The sequence below is a fragment of the Notamacropus eugenii genome, chromosome 6 (assembly GCF_028372415.1).
Source record: "Notamacropus eugenii isolate mMacEug1 chromosome 6, mMacEug1.pri_v2, whole genome shotgun sequence".
Classification (NCBI taxonomy): Eukaryota; Metazoa; Chordata; class Mammalia; order Diprotodontia; family Macropodidae; genus Notamacropus; species Notamacropus eugenii.
Window position 1 is genome coordinate 330,844,425 of NC_092877.1, and position 13,491 is coordinate 330,857,915.

General features: G+C 37.2%; 1 protein-coding gene across 5 annotated transcripts in view; it reads left to right on the plus strand.

The window, feature by feature from the left end:
• Positions 1-13,491, plus strand: part of PLS1 (plastin 1) — a 166,232-nt gene that overhangs the window by 111,124 nt on the left and 41,617 nt on the right. For all 5 annotated transcript variants that reach the window (XM_072618206.1, XM_072618207.1, XM_072618204.1 and 2 more), the window contains exons 3-5: positions 4,809-4,972; positions 8,617-8,746; positions 10,465-10,597. In XM_072618206.1, the coding sequence (XP_072474307.1) occupies positions 4,809-4,972; positions 8,617-8,746; positions 10,465-10,597 (427 nt within the window). The remainder of the gene's footprint in view (positions 1-4,808; positions 4,973-8,616; positions 8,747-10,464; positions 10,598-13,491) is intronic.

Below are 13,491 nucleotides of genomic sequence, written 5' to 3' on the forward strand. Positions count from 1 at the left end.
CCTCAGACACTAGCTGTGTGACCCTGGGCAAATCACTTACCCCTGTTTGTCTTAGTTTCCTCATCTGTAAAATGAGCTGGAGAAGGAAATAGCAAACTACTCCAGTATCTTTGCCAAGAAAACCCCAAATTGGGATCATGAAAAGTCAGACACAACTGAGCAAGAAGGTCTCTATTTCTGATGGAGAAAAGGGAGACAGTGGTAGGGCAAGAGGGCCAGATACCTGCACTGGGTAAGCTCTTTGGGTCTTCCTGATGGGTAGGAATTTTCAAAGATCAGTAATCACACTTACCCCTTCTTTCAATACCCAAAGATGTTACTTGTGTGGGTCTGGTGACTTGAACTCATTGCAGGCACACAGTAGGCACAATAAATGCTGGTTGACGGCCTGACTTTTTTCTCAGAGAGTTTAGCTTCTTGCTTTTTGGGAAGATCATCATATTCTTGATTAGCTCAAAATACTCAATGACCCTTCTGTTTTCCTTTTGTTACCTTCTTTCCACCCTTTAGTCTTCTCACAGAGGTCAGAATTCCCTTCTGCCTCTTCATATCCTTTTTCTTCTGTGCTTTGACACTGAAACCTTTTCTTCTTAAGGAACTCTTCATTCTTCTTGATAATCTGTAGAGATACATTACCCCAGACCCTTTACTTTTTCTTCTACGTAGCAAGTCACCTTAACAGTTCAAGCGTAGACAGCAGTCATTTGGCCACAATGGAAAAACAAATGTAAATCCATCCCTACACAACTCACTGCTCCCAGTTCTGCCATAGCAGAACTATTTGAACCCCCTTCCAATGTCAGCCATCCAAATACCGAGAGACAGCTCTTATGGCTACCTTAAGTCTTCTCTTCCTCACGCTAAACATCCCCAGCTTCTCCAATTGATCATTATATAGAATTTCAACAGTGCTTTGAAGAGGAGACAGGATTTTTAGAGACAGAAATGCAGAGGGAGGGCATTGGGAATTATAGAAGAAAAAGCCCAAGGGGAGAAAATTCAGGAGGTGTTGGGTTGGGGAAGAAAAAAGGGCTAGTCTTGCTCTAGCATAAAGTATGTGAAAAGGAACAGTATGTGATACAACTGAAAAGATATGTTGGGATGAAAATATGGAGAGCCTTGAATGCCAGGCTTAGAAGTCTGATTGGAGTTTACTCTGAGCAATGCAGGATTTTTTTTTGTTTAATGAAAGAAATGAATTATGATCAGAGTTGACTCAAGTGTGCAGGATGGACTGAAGAGGGAGAGAAGCCACTTAGGAGGCTATTGCAATGGTACAGACACAAGAAGTAAGAAGGACCTGAGTAAGGGTGGTGGCAATTGGAATTGAAAAGAGAGGATGGATGCAAAGATAGGGCCTCCATGCTTGGGTGACTTATTGGATGTTAGAGGGAAGAGAGAGGGCAGAGTTGAGGATGACTTAGAGATTTTTCAACCTGAATGACTTAGAAAATGTCACTCATTAGTAGACCCGAAGAATTCCAGAGGAGAATATAGTTTATGAGTGAAGATGATGAGTTCAGCTTTAGACAGAATGAGTTTGAGGTCCCAGGGGACACCCAAATAAAGAGATTTTAAGTAGGCATTTTGAGAAGAAAGTCTAGGGATATAGATTTGGGGATCATCTATATAGAGGAGATATTTGAAGTAGCTGGAGTTAATGAGATCTCCAAGATATGATGTAGAGAGAAGAACAAGAGGGCTGAGAATGGAAACAAGACTTTGAAGACTACATACACACACACACATCATTATCATCATTCTCATCATCCTCATCATTGTTATTGTTTGTCCTTTGTTCTCAAAGAGGATTATGATATCAGGAAGGTGATATCATAACTTGCAAGTGAATTGAATTTAAGTGAGGCAGGACTGTGCAAAGTCCCCAGCCTCACTTTTTCCTCCAGGGTCATCAGAGCCTAGTGGCAAGACATAGGTCAGGACAACTAAAGATGACCCAGGATGTAGTGGGAGACCTTGGCTTTTTCAAGTTAAAGTCTTTTCCTGTCTCCATTTATCTGAGGCAACACCCATTCAGTGATTAAGGCTAGGTAAGAAAAGAGGCAAAGAATGGCCTGTTCTACCTAATCAAAAAAAAAAAATCAATCTGGAGGGGAAGACTCTCAGGGTTTCTGGTCAAAACAGAAAAAAATCGCTATTTACACTCACTCTGAGCCATCAGAACCCAAACAATGACCAAGTGAGGCTTGGGCTGGGACCTATTGTTGGCCACTGAAAGAAGAACCAGAATGAGCCCTTAAAAAGGAAATCTAACCCTAATAAACCCTAAGATATCTTGTGAGGTTTCAGTGATAAAAATGTGCATTCCTTTGGGCAGAACACTATGTGGCATGGGAAAAGGAAGAAGATTCAGAGAAGGAATTGAAATGATCTAAAACCTGAGGTTTCATGGAAATATTTGTTCTTTGCTCACATGCTATAAACAAAAATAATATACATGCACGTACATACATATATGTGTGTGTATATATACATTCATGTGTATATGTACATATATACACACCTATTCACAAACGTATATCCCCTTTTGCTCCCTAGTCCTCAGAACATAATTTGCAATGTGGTTGAGTTAATGTTACTGAGAGAAATCTCAGTTCCAGTATTTTTCACTTTGGGGTATTATGTGTAATTTTGTAATGAAACTATTACACCAAAATGTGTGCTTTTCACAGTGTTATTGTTAATAGCACTCTTTTATAGAACATTGTGCTGAGTGTTCATATATATCATTTCCTGAAGGCTTAGCCTTTTAAGATAAAAATTGGACAGTGCTTAAAAATCTCCTCTCATCATAGGCAATGAAGAAAAACTTTAAAATTCCATTTCTGTTTGATACTATTAAAGAGGATATCCTGTTAATTTTATAGGAGCAGTTTGTGAATTTTATTTTTTTTTTAAAATGTTAGAGAGTTCTCAATGTGGGGAGTGAATTAGCATTCTTTCCACTGTATTTAGCAATTGAGCACTTATCTTTATGAGTCATGTATATGTAATCTTGGCATGTTTATTTAATGATATTTTGAATCAGTAATTCATTGTAAGAACAATGTCTGACAGCAAAATAACTTGTTTAGTGTTACCAAAAATGTTAATACTACCATTGTGTGTATTTATGGATTTGATGATGTACTGAGCTTTAAAGAGAAAATCTTTTTTGTCCAACTAAGGCACACCTTCTGTTTTAAACCATACATCTTTGTATCCTCATTGGGTAGTGCAATGCCTTGCATTAGGGGTTTGATAAATGTTGGCTGGAATAGAACTGAATTCCATTATACCTTGTATTTGGAGTGATTATAAATAACCTTGTCTTAGTGAAGCTTAATTCGTTAAGTGGTACTATAGTGCTAAAGGAGACAGTATCAGAATGGACCTATCAGGTAGTTCAGTCACAGTCATGGCTGTTTGCTGGTGATTATAAGTTATAAATCATGTTATATGTTCCCACATATACCAATTGCAAAAGGGAAGGAAGGAGGAAGGGAATAGCCATTTATATAACTCCTACTATGTGTCAGGCACTGTGCTAAGTACTTTATAAATATTATTTCATTTTATCCTCACAACAACCCTGCCAAGTAGGTGGTACTATTATTCTCATTTTACAGTATAGGTCAATGAGGCAAACAGAGGTTCAGTGACTTGTCTCACATTAGAGACACTAGTAAATATCTGAGGGTGGATTTGAACTCAGGTCTTCCTGTATCCAGGTCCAGGGTGCTATTTGCTGTGCCACCTAGCCACCCCACTATGGAAAAGTCAGTATTTTAAAAAAAAAAAGATCATTAATTCAGTTAACAATGGAAACACCGGTTGTCCATGGTAGCAGTATCTTTTGGATATATGTATATGTGAGGTAACAAAATTGCTCTCTCTGGTGACTGTATCAATAACAAAATACTCAGAGGCATGATACTGTGTGGAGACTTTCTTAAGTCAATAAATGACTACCTATCCCTAGGAAACCCCAAGGAGGGGCCCCTGATTGAGGCTTGTAATAGAGCCAGGAACCTCTCACACCCAGGAAGTAGGTGGCGTTACCTCCTTCTGTCAATCTCTTTCCTCCCTTTTACTATGATTTAGTGGCTACTTGAGGAAATTCCAACTCTTGGTACAATATTATCCTGTTCTTATCCTCCTAATGTCAATGATTCAGACATGATTCATCTTATACAAGTGCACCATAAATCTTTTCAGGATGCACTAAATTACTAAGGAATGAAATAGAAATATGCAGGAATGTGGCCTTGTGCAAATGTGACTAATGTATCTATGTACCCTTTTCCTCTTGGGATCCCAGGTCGTCATAGTCGTTGGTTGCCAGAAGCAATGGTTAAGATCAGAACTGGCCCAAATGTCTGTCACGTTCCCCCAGTTCCTGGCGTTATTTCAGCCAACCTAACTATTCCTACCCATAGTTATTTGAAACTTCATTTCTTGCTAAATTCCTCATTTTCCAATTCTCAATTCTTACTCAGTCCTGAGTACTTAAAATACAGGGTGTCCCAAAAGTCTTAGTGCAGTTTTAAGTAAGACTTTTAGGATACCATGTATGTTTGGTAGTTGTACGTATGCGACAGAAGTGCAGCTAAAAATTATTTTTATGAAGAGCTGCATGTGGTCTTTTAGGGGTATATAATACATAATTTAATACCGAAGGTCATTTATATCTTTCATCATAACGTTAACATGGTTAGGATCCATAATCTCAAATAGATTCCAAACTTACTTGTGTGAGCAAAGATTGTCAATGACTGAGATCTAATGGTTGACGTTTTCCTGTATAGATATCGACAACAGTGGCTATGTTAGTGACTACGAACTGCAGGATCTCTTTAAGGAAGCCAGGCTCCCCTTGCCTGGCTACAAAGTACGGGAGATTGTGGAGAAGATTCTGGCAGTGGCTGATCACAACAAAGATGGCAAAATCAACTTTGAAGAGTTTGTATCCGTAAGTAATAGAAGCTTCTTCTAGGGACCGAGGGGTTTGCTTTGAGTAGAGAGAGGTTCGTGGGATGGAACACACATGTTTTTGATAAATCACATGGCAGAATGTCAACTTTCCCAGGAGATGCCACTGAGGAGTTTGTGCATGCAATCTACATTCCCAGAAAGGTGGGTCTGTGGGATGCTGGAAGGTATTCTGGACCTGGAAGTCCAGAAAAAGATCTGGGTTTAAATCCCACTCATTATTTGCTAGCTGTGTAACCATGGTCAAATCACTTAAAGCCTCTGAGGCTCAGCTTCCCCATCTCTGAAATAAAGATTGACAGTAACTACTGCTTACCTCCTAGGGCTGTTATAAGGGTTAAATAAGATGCAAATCAAGCCTGAAAGTGCTATCTAAATCTTGGTCAATTGATTATCACATCTTTATTAAGCAGCTGGGCGGTACAGTGAATAGAGCTCTGGGCTTGGAGTCAGGAAGACCTGAGTTCAAATTTGACCTTAGACACATACTAGTTGTGTGGCCATGGACCAGTCGCTTAACCTTTGTGTGCATCAGTTTTCTCAATGTAAAATGGGGATAATAATAACACTTCCCTTCCAGGGTCAGTATGAAAATTCGGTGAAATATTTGTTAAGCATTTAGCACCGTGCCTTTCACATGGCAAGTGCTTAATAAATACTCAGTTCCTCCCTCCCTCCTTCCCTTCCTTCCTTTCTTTCTTCCTTCCTTTCCTTCCTTCATTTCTTTTTTCTTTCCTTCCTTCTGTCCTTCCTCCTTTCATCTCTCCTTTTCTCTTCTCCTTCCCTCCCTCCCTCCCTCCTTTCCTTCCTTCCTTCCTTCCTCCTTCCCTCCTTCTCTCCTTCCTCTGTGCCAGGCCCTGTGCTAAGTACGCTAAAGATACAAGGACAAAAGTGAAATGGTCACTGACTTCAGGAGCCTTAATTGTGTTGGATGAGACAACATGTACACATATATAGTTATCTACACAATGGCTCCCCAAGGATTTTTTCCAGGGGAAAGGTACCAGCAGCTGGAGAATCAGGAGAAGCTTTGAGTGGAACCATGAGTTCTCAAACTCTGCTGTCTCAAGCCTTCTTTACACTCAAAATTTATTAAGAATGCCCCCTTTCCCTCTGCACAAAGAGCTTTTGTTTATGTAGAGTGTAACCCACAGATTTGTTTACCATATTAGAAATGAAACGTTAGTTCTATCATGAAATTGGTTCTGCCCCCTTGAAAACCCCCTGAAAGGGTCCCAGCGACCCCAGGATTCCCTCGACCACATTTTGATAATAGCTGCTGTAGACAATGACACTTGACCTGAGTATTGAAGGAAACTAGAAATTATAAGAGGAAGATGTGAGAAGGCGGTATATGCCAATCATGGCAGATAAGTAGTACAAAGACATGGAGATGGGAAATTGAGTGCCATAGATGAGGAAGAGTAAACAATCCAGCTTAACTGTATTTTATATGAAGGAAAGTAATGTATAATAAAGTGGTGAAGCAGGTTGGAACTAGGCTGTGAAGGGCTTTAAATGCCAAACAGAGGAGTCTCTATTTGTGTCTAGAGGTAATAGTGAGTCATTGGAGTTTGAGGAGGACAGTGACATAGTTAGATGTAAGCGTAAGTGAAGAATCCACTGACTGGAGGAGCATGGGGTGGGCTTTCTTGTTTTGCAAGTACAACTTAAGCTCCTTAAATGTAAGAACTGGTTTTTGCCATTGTATCAATAGTGATCAGCACAGTGACCTGCACATAGACATTTAGTAAATGTTTAATTAAATAGAATAATCTATTGCACAGCTTCATTTTTCAGATGAAGACAGTGAGGCTCACTGAGGTTAAATGACTCGCCCAGGGTCATCTACCTAGTAAGTGGCAGAGATTTTATTTGAACCCACATCTTCTGATCACAGATCCAGTGTACATTTTAAATACAACAAGCTATAGTCCAGTGAGTTTGCCTTTGATTCAGGGCTAAATTTCAGGATGTATCATTAAATGGGATGGATTGTGAGATTTAAAAATGGAAATGGTAATCACAAAGGGTCAGCATGGCTTTTTTAAGAAGAGGTCAGACCTACTAATTTCATTTCTTTTTTTTGACAGGTTTACTAATGCTGCTGGGGAATGCTGTATATGTATTTAAATGACAGTCCTCAAAGAGACTAGTCAGTAATGGATTGTCAGATTGGAGGGCAGTCTAAGAAAAGTATTCAGGGATCCATCCTCAGCCTTGTGTTGTTTAATTTTTTTTTATCAATAACTCAAATAAAGACATAAACGCCATGCTTATCAGATATACTGATGACACAAAGCTGAGATAGTTAATGTATTTGCATCAAATTCCTCTGATAAGGGACTGACATCTAATATATTTAGAGAATTAACACCAATATATAATACCAGTAGCTATTCTCCAGTGGATAAGATATGAATTAACTGTTTTCTTTCTCTTTTCTTTTTTCTTAACAAACACTTAAAAAGAATTAGAAGCTACTAGCAGCCACATAAAAAAGATTTCTCCAGATCACTAACAAAAAAGAAATGCAAATCACAATAACCGTGAGGTTTCACTTCATAGCCACCAAATTGGAAAAACTGACAAAAGATGGAAATAATTTATGTTGGAGGGGCTGCAAGGAGACAGGAACATTAGCATTTGACTGGTGGAGCTATGTATTAAATTGATCTAGCCATTCCATAAAGCCATTTGGAATTATGCTAAAAAAATTGGAGAATTGAGGATAAAAATGTCCATACTCTGTATTTAAGCAGGCAAAAGACCAAAATATTCAGGGTAGCACTTTTTCTTTTGATAGAAAAGAACTGGAAACAAAATAGGTGCTAATCAATCAGGGAATGACTAGACAAGTTGTTATATTTGAGTATAATGGAATATACCATTATATATATATATCAATGGAATATACCATAAGAAATAGCAAATTGGGAAAATTCAGAGAAGCGTGGTAAGAGTTATATGAACTGATACAGTGTGAACTAAGAACTGAGAAATCAATATAAAGTGACTATAATATAAAAACTAAAATTGAACAGTATGTAATGATAAAATGAAACTTGAGAATATACAGCAGCTCCTTCCTCTTCCTTATAGAGCTGGGGGAATGTTGCATATGCTTGTAGACACAGTTGACATATTAGGTAGTTTTACAACATTGCTCTTTTACTTCTTTTAAAATCCTTGTTAGAAGGGATGGCTTGCTGGGTAGAATATGCAGAGTAATTCAGAAATGAATGTGATATTCAAAAGTGAAGGTATGCATAATAAAGATAAGATAATTTTTTAAAGTGCATTGCCTTTCCTAAGTATTTTAATACTTAATAGTATTTTATTTTTTCCAATTATGTAAAGATAGTTTTCATCATTCATTTTTATAAGATTTGGAGTTCCAAATTTTTTCTTCCTCCCTCCCTTCTCTCCCGCCTCCCCAAGATGGCAAGCAACCTGAAATAGTAAGCTACATTTTTAAGATGTGCGTTCCATCCTCGAGTCCATAGTCAATGGACTCTCATGTGACCCTCTACTTTAAAAAATCAAGTAAAATTACTCTTGTTTTCTGCAGAAAATTTTCTCATGATTCACTCTGAATGAAACTTCTTTTATGATCTATTCTAGTTAATGCAGGAGTTAAAAAGCAAAGATATCAGCCAAACATTTAGAAAAATCATCAACAAGAGAGAAGGAATTACTGCCATTGGAGGAACCTCTGCCATCTCCAGTGAGGGGACACAGCATTCTTATGCAGGTAAAAACCTCTAACTTGGGTGTGATCATCCAAGAAGTAACGCATTGACTGACTGCCTTGTAATGATTAGAACTATGTTTAGTAATGAACAGAGTCCTGGTTTACCTGTCCAGTTTATAAGCTTTTTCTTTCAGGTCTACTCAGAGAAAGATTAGAAAGGATAAAGGTACACACTTTTTAGGTACAGCTGGAGCCAAGAGGTTTAAATGACAAAAAGGTTACTGCGGGGAATATCGTCTGTCTCACAGAATTAGCTCTTTGGACCTGCTCCTATAGAAAATCCAAGATCACATCAGCCCACCAGATAAGTTGATTTAAAACCTCTTGCAACTTGTCTCTAAAGGATCAAAGAGGTTCCAGCTGTATGTGTGTGTGTGTGTGTATGTATATGTATATGTGTATATATATATATATATATATATACATGCACACACACACATAAATATATATATATTTTTTATTTTTTTTGCCAAGTTACTTCCACTACTCCCTATTCATACTAGGTTTCTTTCGATGAGGGGATTTATCCCATTTCTTTTTTTCAGCTGTCTGCTCAGTATGTGCTCTAAAAATGTAATTAATTCCAGATACTAGTATTAAAGAGAGGAAAATAAGTCAACCTATAGTATAGATCCAGTGATGGGAATGTGAACTCTGACTCTATTGCTAAATGATTTGCATATTGATAGTAGTAAAAAGCTCCTGAACTTTATGTTTTCATTAGCACATAACTTACAAGATAACCCAGCAACATTTTTTTTTGTTGGAAGAAAAACTGGGGACTAAATCTAAAATAGAAGCAAATTTTGATTTACAATGTGCAGAAAGCCTGAGAAGGTATTTCTGAGTTACTGATAGCAGTATAGCAGTTCAGAGCTGTATCATTTTCTATATACTCCAAATTCTAAAACTTTAACGTTCTAGCTAGAAGCATTAAAAATGATCCTTTATTTGACGACTTATTTCTTTTTGATCTCACAATAGCCAATCTCTGAATTTTATTTATAAATCATGGAGCTATTGATGGCTATAAATAAAGTTTTTTATTCTCTTGATTTTGGTGGGGGGGAATACCCTTTTGCCCTCTGAATTTCTACTTTTTTTCAATTATGTAAAACATTTCCATAGTCATCATTTTGTACAGGAAGATTTGGATAAAAGAAAAAAAAGAAAGAAAATGAAAAATTGCATGCCTCAGTATGTATCCAATCAATATCAGTTCTTTCTCTGGAGGTGGACAGCTTCATTGTTAGTTCTTTGAAATTGTTTTAGATCATTGTTGAATTCTTACTTCTAATTATTTGGTCAATGTCATAGGTAATAATATTAGGAAAAGTAATAACCTTGCCTAAATTAAATTAACTTAAATTCTTCTCATTAAAGAAATGTACCTTACTTCTCCTAGAATATATTAAATAGAAGTAACTGAATTCATTCATAGAGACTCTTCAGAGCTTTAGTACATTTTCAAGAAAAGCCACCTATCATTTTTAAACTGGTATGAAAATGTCGAAATGCGTTTCTCTGTTATTTGTGGTAGTCCTTTATTCTTGTAGTTCTGGACCCGTGACTTTGACATTTGTGTTGGGAATTCTAGGGCAAAAACTCCCTTCCTGACTTGCACATCAGCAACTCATCCGTAGCTCATGATGCAAGAGGAGGAGTGCATGAGCAAGTTGACTTCTGAACAGTCATACTTCTAACTTTCTACTTTTCAGAGGAAGAAAAGGTGGCTTTTGTTAACTGGATAAACAAAGCCTTGGAGAATGACCCTGACTGTCAGCATCTAATCCCCATGGATCCGACTGATAACAGTCTTTTCAAATCACTTGCAGATGGCATCCTTCTTTGGTAAGTTGAATATGATTGGGTTTAGAGTATAAATATTTATCTAGCAAAACTCTTAAGATGTAAGTCAAATGTTTATGTATTTTAAATCCCTCTTGGATTATAGGGTTTTTTTTCTGTTACTTAGTCTAGACTTTTGATTTCATCAACATGAGAAACTTTTGTAATAGCTAATATTATTATAGTACTTAAAATGCTTAAAGGTTTACAAAGCACTTTGTAAATATTATCTCATTTTATCCTCACAACACCCCCGGAAGATGCTATTATTATCCCCATTTTACAGATGAGGAATCTGAGGGAGACAAAGGTTAAATGACTTCCCCAGGGTCATCCAGCTAGTAAATATCTGCAGTCAAATTTGAACTCGGATCTTCGGGATCTTAATTCCTGTGTGCATTGCATTGCCCCACCTGCTCATGCAGATCTGTAGCATATAGTCTTAGAAAAAAAAAGGTATCATAGTGTAGTAGATAGAGAGCTGTACTTGGAATCAGGAAGACCTAGGTTCAGATTCCACTTCTGCATAACTGGCTGTGTGACCCCGAAAACATTGCTCAACTTCTCTTGGTCTGTAAAATGGAGAGTTTGGACTTGATGACTTCTAAGGTTGTTCTTTACTTTAAAAATATGATCCTATGAAAACTATATGGAACACTGTGACATTAACACTGTGCCCAGGGATACATAGTCAGTATGGGTCAGAGGTGAGACTCGAACCCAGGTCTTCCTGACTTTAAGGGAATGACTCTTTATCACAGCTAGGTGGCACAGTGGGTGATAGAATGTTGGACTTAGAGGCAAGAAAACCTGAATTCACATCCTGCTTCAGATACTCATTAGCTATGTGACCCAGGGAAAGTCTCTCAGCTTTCATTTTCTCATCTGTAAAATGGGGATAATAGAAGAAGATTAAATGAGATAATAATTGTAAAGTGCTTTGAAACCATAAAGTGCCACATAAATGCTACCTGCTATTATATTAGAGATGTATAATGTATAACAACATATGATTGTAATGATATATCAATAAGGATACTAGCTAACATTTGTATAGTACTAACTATGTGCTAGGCACTGTGCCTATTATTTCATTTTATCCCTACGACAACCCTGGGAGCTAGGTGCTATTATTATCTCTATTTTAAAAATATGGAAACTGAGGAAAACAAAGGTTGATTTGCACTGTATCTTATAGCTATTAAGTGTCTGAGGCCAGTTCTGAACTCAGGTCTTTCTGACTCCAGGCCCAGGACTGTGTCCACTGTGCCATTTCACTGCCTAATAATATGATCATATAATAATGTATTTATATATAATAATATTATGTAGCAGTCTTTTGAAGAGTTTTTCATGAAAATTATAATTTAGCAAATGAATTGTAATAATCACATGGATAGAAACCTCTTGGCTAGCTAATTAAGGACACTTTGTTGTTCAGTTGTTTTTTCAGTCGTGCCTGAGTCTGTGACCCCTTTGAGGTTTTCTTGGCAAAGATACTGGAGTGGTTTGCCATTTCCCTCTCTGGCTCATTTTATAGATGAGGAAACTGAGGCAAAAAGGGTGAAGTGACTTGCCCAGGGTCATACAGCTAGTAAGTGTCTGAGGTTAGATTTGAACTCGAGAAGATGAATCTTTCTGATTGGCACTCTATCAGCTGCAGCACCTAGCTGCACATTAAGTACTTCAGTTTTCACCAAATTACCTTGTTCCCTTATTTTTAATGCAGTTCTTTCAACATATTTCCAAAGCAATGATGTCAGCATTCTCCAGGTGTACTGAGAATCTTCAAGTGGTGGGCTTTTTATATTAGGAGAATGAATATTAAGACTTTATCTTCCTGTCTACTAGGGATAGGGTCTTCTGGAACACTCATGGAATTCATTCCTTTCAATGCCCAAGTAAAGATGGCAACTGTCTTTCTTAGCCCTGCAGCTCACAAAAGAAAACCAGAAATCTTTGTGAAAAGAATCCTGGTCTAATTTTACGTTTATCTGCCTGAGATGTGACTATAGTCAAGACAGATTATGAAGGACAAGCTAAGAGGTTGCTAGAATGAATGGAAAACTTAAAATTAATGAGAAATTAGGTCCTGCAGTTACTTAATAGTCCTTTCCCCTTCTCTTTTCCTGGCATAAGAAAGATTTTTAATTAATACATTACTTAAGTATTTCAAAAATCTGCCATTTCATGAGTGATAGGTACATTCTTCACCAATCCAGAAGAAAACCCTCTTATGCCATTATAGATCCATTCATGTGAATCATTGTGACTGTGGGTCATACATGTACACATACACACACATGCACACACATAAAGCTGGTTAAATATTTACCATCACACCCTTAGATACAGACATACATATGTATATGTGTATATTATGTATATGTTAAACATTTACCAGCATACCTTAGATATATACATGTACATGTGTGTATATGTGTATATTATATACATGTGTATATATATATATATATATATATATGTATGTATCTAGAGGTGTGCTGGTAAATGTTTAAACAGCTTTCTAGAAAAAAATTGTCCATACACCACACTTTTAAGTTTAATCTGCATTATTAATGTTTTTTCCATCACTTTCTTAAGCCTAAAAACCAAGAAGACAATAAGTCAGCCCTGATTTGTAGCATTTTTCTAATTTCTGAGGTAGAAATGCTCACATAGAACATTTGGCAAGCCAGCTCTCCTGAGCTAGTGTGTGCTGGCTCCTGTATACTTCTACATCTATCTATATCCATATCTCAATCAATCTCCATCTTCTATGTCTATATCTATATGCAGATATAGATATAGAAAGTATAGATCTATCCATCTCTCTCTCTATCTGATTCACTGTACTCTGTATCTGTATCACCTGGTAATCAAACTTCTGGTACTAT